This window comes from Petromyzon marinus, chromosome 28, assembly GCF_048934315.1.
Source record: "Petromyzon marinus isolate PM22_M1 ecotype Great Lakes invasive population chromosome 28, UKy_Petmar_22M1.pri1.0, whole genome shotgun sequence".
NCBI classification, from domain to species: Eukaryota; Metazoa; Chordata; class Hyperoartia; order Petromyzontiformes; family Petromyzontidae; genus Petromyzon; species Petromyzon marinus.
The window spans coordinates 3,513,664-3,522,144 of record NC_133694.1 but is presented as its reverse complement, the minus strand read 5'-3'; the positions used below and the strand labels follow the sequence as shown (position 1 = coordinate 3,522,144).

General features: G+C 49.4%; 1 protein-coding gene across 1 annotated transcript; it reads right to left on the bottom strand.

Moving 5' to 3' along the window:
- Nucleotides 1–204: 204 nt before the first annotated feature.
- Nucleotides 205–6,683, bottom strand: LOC116946912 (uncharacterized). Its single transcript, XM_032962174.2, has 3 exons — nucleotides 6,562–6,683; nucleotides 6,159–6,332; nucleotides 205–1,402 (listed from the first exon to the last, which is right to left on the bottom strand). Exons 2-3 carry the CDS (start codon nucleotides 6,312–6,314, stop codon nucleotides 1,145–1,147), a joined length of 414 nt encoding a protein of 137 aa, XP_032818065.1. The 5' UTR covers nucleotides 6,315–6,332; nucleotides 6,562–6,683; the 3' UTR covers nucleotides 205–1,144.
- Nucleotides 6,684–8,481: the final 1,798 nt, after the last annotated feature.

Here is an 8,481-nt window from a genome sequence, read left to right as displayed (position 1 = left end):
TGATAAAGTTGTGAATCATTATTCTTGGCTTCTGAGATTTGATAAGATTGGGTCTGCAAAAAGGTCTACGTGTAGTTGATTTTCTATGATATAGGCAAGAAATAGGTGGCACACGATTTTTAATGCAATGCTTTTTTCATGTTATGTTTAAGAGTGCAGTCTTATGTTGCATTTTCAGTGATGCATTATTAATCATTCAACAAGTTGTCGTATTGATTTTTTTTATTTAAACAAAGACAGCAGCAGCAGCACACACATACACGCAAATACACCACAAGGCACACGCACACGGATACACTCCACTGATACAAAGCCGCATATACGTACAGTATATAATACACATACGTATATCTCGTATACCTTAAATTATGTACAATATAGGTCGAGTGTTGAGTTGCATTAATAATTTAGTCGATTGATTCTTCTTTAAAGTATATATTTTTGTTAAGTTTTTAATTTAGTCGCAGGTGAACAAATGTTTGAGCCTGAGGCTTCCTCTACACGTACACACGCGTACGCACCACCCACCACCACCCACCACCACCCACCACCACCATCACTAGCTCTTCATTTCAACCGGAGCTGTCCAGGGCCGATCTCCGGAAAATTTTTCCCTGCTTCACCCCCCCCCCACTCCTGTCGGTTAAAGGCACCCAAAATATTCCATAAAAAAAATTAAGCCCTGATCATCACCACCACCACCATCATCATCATTACCATCACCTCCATCATCATCGTCAATTCAGGGCTTAATTTCTCTTGGATATGTCCGGATCGGTCGGCAACCCGAGAAAAATGTTTTTGCACCCGGCACACCACATCCAGTTGACATCTCGCTATTGCTGTGGCCGACTACTAGTCACGTGTCGCCAGGGCTTCATTCTCATGGAAGATCTCCCTGGGCCTTCCAACCCCCTCCTCTACGGCGATGGGACGGGGGGGGGAGGCAGAAATATTTTCTGGAGCTCATCCCCAAACAGCGCCGACTGAAATTACTCATACACATCAGTCCGCCAGGGACCCGGAAAAAAAATAACGTGAGAAATTAATCCCCCTGATCACCAACATCACCCACCACCACCGCCGCCGCGTTCATCATCACCCAGGACTACCCTCCCATCGCCATTCCACTGCCTTGTGCTGTTCAACACGCGGCCATGGTCTTCCAGTAGAACATGCGACAGTTCGCCTTGCGGTCCCGAGGAGACAGAGCTCCTGGCACGAAGGGACGCTCATTGGGCACCAGGGCCCGAGCCTCCTCCCGGGGGAACTCTGGGAGCCCGTCGACCACGCGCGTGGCCTCCCCCTCGCCGGGGCCATCGGTCTCGGGGCCCGCGTCTCTCATGCGCATGGCCTCTACGATCATGTTGAGCAGAATTTGACTGTCATCCTGGTCGCCCATCTGTGGCGCACAGAGGTTGGGTGGTGGTGGGAAGGAGGAGGAAGGGGGGGGGGGTGTTAGGACAGTCGATATTTCAACATTGTCATCAGCAACTCCGCTTAGCACGGTAGGCTACGTACGGTGCGAAAAAAGTTCAGCGTGCATACATGCATAGTGGTATCAGGTCTAAAAGTGCATGTATTAGTATTATAACCATCATCAAATCCGGTCATATTCATCATCGGCGTCTGGTCGTGTCCATGCATTCAGATGCCAACGAGATCAGCGTCGTCATCAGGTGTTGATGCACCCAAGTTTGAAGGCTGTCATCAGCAGGAGTAGCACCACCATCATTGCTGTTAATGCTTTTACGTCTCAACGCTCTGCACCATCATGACATTACACCCCCAAGTCAGTCTATGGCCATGCCATCGAACAAAGGACGGCAACTGCATCGCGCGCTTTCCAGATGCGCTTCTGTGGCCGTCTGGAACGCTCTTCCTTACCGATATTCGGAAGTCACTGGGAGCTATGATGCACTTTAAAATAATCTCGATTGAATACTCATTTATTTAGCACTGCGTTTTATTAAGTTTGTTGTCCTTCCCCCGCACCTCCGATTAGCACGGTTGGCTACGTACGGTGCAAAAGAAGTTCAACGTACATTCGGCTTCCTTCAACAATATTTTTTTTTATGTGCTGGCAGGGCCATGTGACGTAATCTGTTGTAGAAGTGACATGTGATAACGATTGTCACGGTTGGCTACGAAAGACGTTGTACATACATACACGCATTGAAGTCTCAAAAGTAATAGTCGCTACCATCACCCATGTTTCCCGTTAACCCAGTTATCTGAAATATACATCACAATGTACAATCCCCGTGAAAAAATCCACTGCTGGACGAATGCCTCCCCGCGCTAAACCCGGTTTGGAATTTGGAGCGTGACACAGACACACAGCGTTGCTCAATGGAAAGTCACCCCCAAGGTCTCGTGCGGAGCTTCAGAATGCAGCCGAGACATCGTCAGGCCTCGGAAGCGGAGCGGGCTTGAGGCTGGAAAGCCGCTTGCGTGGGTGACCACCTTGACCAGCCGGGTCTGCCACGGTGCTTACGGGGACCACTCCGTTGTTGTATCGCACTCATGCTCGTGTAACGTGCATATCGAGGGGCCTGTTAATTTATTTATTATTGCAATATAATATATTTAGAAAAAAAATTGACTCGGCTTTAGCGGCACAGTCACGGACCCAGACTCCCCCTCCTCCCCAACAGCAAGCGCGCTCAGCGTCTCAGCCTGCGCATTTTTTTTATATCTGCGCCGCTACCCACTCCGCCAACTCGCGCCACCTGTGCACCCACTCCACTCCGGGAGACAGCCGTCACCCCCAATCAACACACACGTTTCACAATCCACACACACACACGTGGACAATCCACACACACACACACGTGCACAATCCAAACACACACACACGTGCTCAATCCACACACACACACGTGCACAATCCACACACAGAAACACGTGCACAATGCATATGTGTGCACAATCCACACACACACACGTGCACAATGCATGTGTGTGCACAATCCACACACACACACGTGCTCAATCCACACACACACACACGTGCACAATCCACACACAGAAACACGTGCACAATCCACACACAGAAACACGTGCACAATCCACACACAGAAACACGTGCACAATTCACACACAGAAACACGTGCACAATGCATGTGTGTGCACAATCCACACACACACACACGTGCACAATGCATGTGTGTGCACAATCCACACACACGTGCACAATGCATGTGTGTGCACAATCCACACACACACACGTGCATAATCCATGACACGCGTGCGCAATCCACACACACACATAATCCACACACACGTGCACAGTCCACACACACACACACGCACGTGGGAACGACGCATCTGAGAACACTGTCGTTACAAAGGTAGTCTGTATGCTTCGTCTATGCTTCCCGACTTGATCAACACCGCGCTGATCAGCCTGCTGACTGAGTTTGCAAGTTATCCTTCCACACTAGGGGGGGGGGGAGGGTGGTTTGTAGGCTCTCATCCATCCAGCAGTGGATCGTGCGAATAGGAAATTCCTTTCGCATTATGTGTGTGTGGCTACCTGCCGTGTTTATGTTCCACATGGACACGTCCAGCGCGCTCTGAGTGTGTGTCCGTGTGTTCTAACTGTGGGCCTGGGTCGGGGGAGCGGTGGCGCCGTGGTTAGCCCCGGCCGCTACGAACCCGGCGACCCGAGTTCACGACCATTAACGTTGGCAAATGTCTGAGCCGGTCGTGGGCCTCCGCTAGGTCTACTCAGCCTTAAGGACTTGGATGCGGTGTGTAACATCACTACTAGGGAGACAAAGGCGGCCGGGCGTAGTGCTGGCCACCCCTTGGTGTGCCGTTCCGGCCTTCATAGGTGTTTGCCAACAGCACTTGCCCCTACAGTCTGTTGAAGGCTACACGGGGGATCTTTGTCTTTGTGTACGCGAATGACAAAGTCAAGGATTTTAACAGACAATCGGACCAAGTGCTGTTTGCGAGCTCCAACACCGGACCACCTTTGTCTCCCCAGTGCTGATAATTATAATGCGCAATTTCGTTTGGTTAAGATTCAGCATTTGCCTTTTGAAACTCCCATATGAACAACAATGTACAGCCCTTGATCAATTTACAGGTTTGTTCAATCATACTTCACCACGCTAAATTTTGATTTAAAGCTTTCGTGACTCATATTCTTAGCTCTTTCGGTAAAGTCACGTTGAAGGGAAACAATAAAATAATAAAAATATATAAAACAATGAAAATTCTCACGACGTTTCGACCATAACACAAACGGTTTGTGTTATGGTCGAAACGTCGTGAGAAATTTTATTGTTTTATATATTTTTTATTATTTTATTGTTTCCCTTCAACGAGACTTTACCGAAAGAGCTAAGAATATGATTCACCACGCTAGTTATTGCCTTCCGATATCACTCGCCACTGATGACGACAGCCTGTCCTGTACTTTGGCGGTCGCCCATCCACACGCTAACCAGGCTAAACCCCAGCTTAGCTGCCAAGATTTGAGGGGTGACTTGGTCTAGGCGCTACTGAGATAATGGGCACAGTTGACACACTTAAGAGTAAACTTCGTAAACATATATACTTGCAACAGTCGTCTTCAAAAGCAACACACACAAAAACAAAAATCCCAGCATGCTTTGCATGTAAAGATGACGTCCCCATTATTTGCGAACCGCTTGCACGCAGCTTCAGAGACGAGTCGTGAAACGAGCATGAGCCGTGACATCTGCTCGCATCGCTGCACCAAAGAACCGTGAGCGATGGCAACGACTCTGGGGAGGCCTTGATCCAGCAGTGGATTGATCATGGCTGATGCGCGATACTGTTTGTAACATACGACAGGCTGTGTTTTGGGCGCCTCTCAGGGTTAAGCTGCTGAACATTCAAATCGTTGGATATCGTTAGAATCCATCTCGACAATTCTGCAAAAAAAGCCAAGACGGGTGGGGGAATGCTGGCACCTATTTGCTTCTAGTTTGAAACGACGAATCGGAAATCATGCGTATGCATGGGTTCTGTAACGATCCACATCACGTTTATCATCGGAAACAGTGATTAGCAGTACGGAAGCTAAACGAGTTTGCACATTTGCAAATAATGATTTTGACACTTCTTTGTGCGTAAAAAAATTTGGCCAACCCTTGTATAGATACGTTTTGGTCAGTTTTCTTCGGATTAAATCCGTAATAGCAACAAAACTTAAAAAAAAGCGCAATTATATTGAATCTTCTTTACGAGAGTTATCGTGACCCAACGGGACAGATGTAATGGATTAATGCCACCATCAAACATTTGGAGAGCTTTCAAAGGCAACGATGAACATTGAACGCACGGCAGCTTCCTCTCTAATAAAGTAGATGCAAAAGCGGCCGTGGAACAATAACAACGTTAAAGAAGAGGAGACGCAACTCCAAGAAAGCAAAGACGTAAAGGTTTGTGAGGGTGTTACGAAAGATTCAACACCACCGCGGCCCGGAGTCGAACTAGGGTTTGGTGCGTGAACCAAACCCCCACAGAGTTCCTCGTTTGTCAATGGCACACACGTGTAGACATACACACACACAACAAAACAATGGAAAAGATGCCCCATGTAGCCTACATTGCCAGCCGGGGCAAGTGCTGTTAGCGAGCGCCTTTAAAGACCGACACGGCGCACCAGAGGGGCTGGTGTGACCAGCACTGCGCGCGGTCGCCTTTGTCTCCCCCAGTTTCGATGTTTTTTTACATTTACGGCCGAGTCCACCTAGGCGATGCCCAGAACCGGTGCAGACGTCACTCACACAATGGCCGTAAGCGGGACAATAACTCAGTCTGCTATGTTCTTAGCGCAGTGCGATAACCACAGCCTCCCCTACACAGAGACACATACGCCAAATACAAAGATCCCGTAACAGACTGTAGGGGCAAGTGCTGTTGGCGAGCATCTATAAAGTCCGGCACGGCACTAGCACACTACGCCCGGCCGCCTTTGTCTCCCTCGTGGCGATGTTTACACAGCTACTCGTTTGAGGCTGAGTCGACCTAGGGGAGGGCCGGGGACCCGTTCAAACAATCGTCACCGCCATTTGGCCGTGAGCGGGAATCGAACTCGGGGTTTGCGCCAGCTTCGCACCGCAGCGTCGCGCGCTAACCGCGGCACCGCCGCTCCCCACGCGGCCTCGCGCTCTCACCTGCAGGTCGGGATGAGCCTCGAGTTGCCGGAAGCTCGCGGGGGCTCGCAGGATCGCGGAGCGCCCGATGGAGGCTGCGTGCAGTCCACTCCGTCTCCCGCCGGACGCCACCAGCACCAGCGCGAGGGAGCAGCAGATCGCGGCCGTCGCTTTCATGGTTGCGCGTTGCAATCGCTGTCTCGCGAAATACATTCGAGGGGAGAGAAGGAAAGAGAAACGAAACGCGGCACGCACGCAAGCAAACGGTGGCTGCGTCGAACGAAAAAGCGAGCGAACGAACGAACGTTGTCATCGCCACAACTCGACGAAAACAGATATCCCACCGCCCAAAAAAAAAACTCGCACGGCAATAAGAGACCCCCCTCTTTTGTCGTTGTTGTCGATGTTGTTGCCGGCAGCTCACCTCGATGCGGTGATGATGACGGTGGTGGCTCTGTCCGTCTCTCTTGCAGCTCACCTGGCCCCCCCGTTGTATTTATAGCGCTTCAGACACTCCGGGACGGCGCGTGACGTCGCAGGGACACGAAACTCCCACGCACCCACCTCCGACACCCCACACGCTACGCCCCAAGACAAACACACAGATCCCCCGTATAGCCTGACCACACTTTTGGGGCAAGTGCTGTCAGTGAGCACCACTTCAGGCCAGCACGTCGCACGAGGGGGTGGGACGGCCGGAACGAAGCCCGACCGCCTTTGTCTCTCCCGAGCGGCGACGTTTGCACATCGCCACTCGGTAACTCATTTAAGGCCGAGTCTACCTAGGGGAGGCCGCAGGACCTGTTCGGATAATGGTCGCTGGCGTTGGTGGCATTGTGAGCGGGAATCGACCCCGGGTCGTCCGGGTTGGTGGCGCAGCGCGCTAACCGTTGCACCACCGCTCCCCCACCGTGCCCCACCAACCACCCACAGCCACTGAGCGCCCTACCCCCACCCCGCTCCCGCGCTCTTGACACACGACCGTGCAGCGCTGTGTCGGCGCTGTGGCTCGCGCACGCACGGAGAGACTTTAAGGAACAAACGGAACGGAGAGGAGAGAAAGTAACGGGGAGAGAGAAGCGTGCGGGGGGGGCAAGGTAAAGTTACCTTTGTTGTTGTTGTCTTAGAGAGGCCAACGAGACAATGGTAAACATCTGCAATGATGGCTTGTGACGAATTTGATGGGTTTCATCATCCACCCATCCATCATCCACCCACTAAACATCCGCCGATCCATCATCCATCCACTGGAGCAAAGCCCAACGCATCCGCTTGGTTATTTGAACGGCTTCGTTCACCCGAATAATATACTTCGGGCATTCTACGGGACTCAGTATGCTTTACATGTGTTCACCAATTACACGCTTGTTTATTTGTTTTTGTTTTACGTGTGTTCTTGTAAATATAAACACAACGGCACAACAACAAGTTCCAGGCCATTCGTTAGAATGATATAACATAGAACACAAGATACACAACCCATCGCCTCCAGGGATATATATGAAGGAGACATTGCATGCCTATTTCGTTACTCATAATCCACAACGACGCTCATGGTTATTTCTAGAGAGTCCTTGGTGACGGTTCACCAGCGAGGATTCAAACGACCGTGACTCTGCTGATGAGAAGGCGTGTGGCGAAATCGGTCCACCACAGATCTGCTCGTTTTCAATCAATGCTGCTGATCCATACAAGAGGGGTTTTTTTTGGGTTAGATCGTGTAAATATATAAATGCGTCGTGAAACTCGCCACCACCCGACACAGCCAACTAGTAAGGGTTGTCACTTAAACGGAACGTGCCAATCTAGATTTGAAGCTTTCGTGACTGCAGGAATCCATACTCTTTGGTTCTTTCGGTAAAGTTACGTAGGTATAAAATTAAATAAATCACGACGTTTCGATTGCAACACAAGCAATCATCATCAGGTGGGAAAACCACAGCAATTTTTTTGCTGAAGTGAGAACATGCCAATTCTTGGTTCTTTCGGTAAAGTCACGTAAATAGAAAACAAAAAATACAAATAATACATTTAAAAGAAAAATAGTAAAATATAAAAAAAAGAATAAATTGAAAATAATAAAAGCAAAAACTCACGATAAAAATAGTAAAATAAAATTACAATTTTAAAATAATAATAAATTGAAAATAATAGCAAAAAGTCCACGACGTTTCTATCGCAACACAATTCGTTACTAGTACAGCACACCGGTGTGTTGGAGAGCCAATTAGTTGGCTGTGTTGGGTGGTGGCGGGTTTAACGACAAATGTATATACTTACGCGAACTAATCCAAAAAACCCTCTAGTATGGATGATATTGGCCGCGAAAGCCGACGTCTTCATG

Coding starts and splice junctions, on each gene's coding strand:
- LOC116946912 (XM_032962174.2), bottom strand. CDS start 6,314: ATGAAAGCGACGGCCGCGATCTGCTGCTCCCTCGCGCTGGTGCTGGTG. Junction 1,403..6,158: donor AGGCTCATCCCGACCTGCAG/GTGAGAGCGCGA, acceptor TGTGCGCCACAG/ATGGGCGACCAGGATGACAG.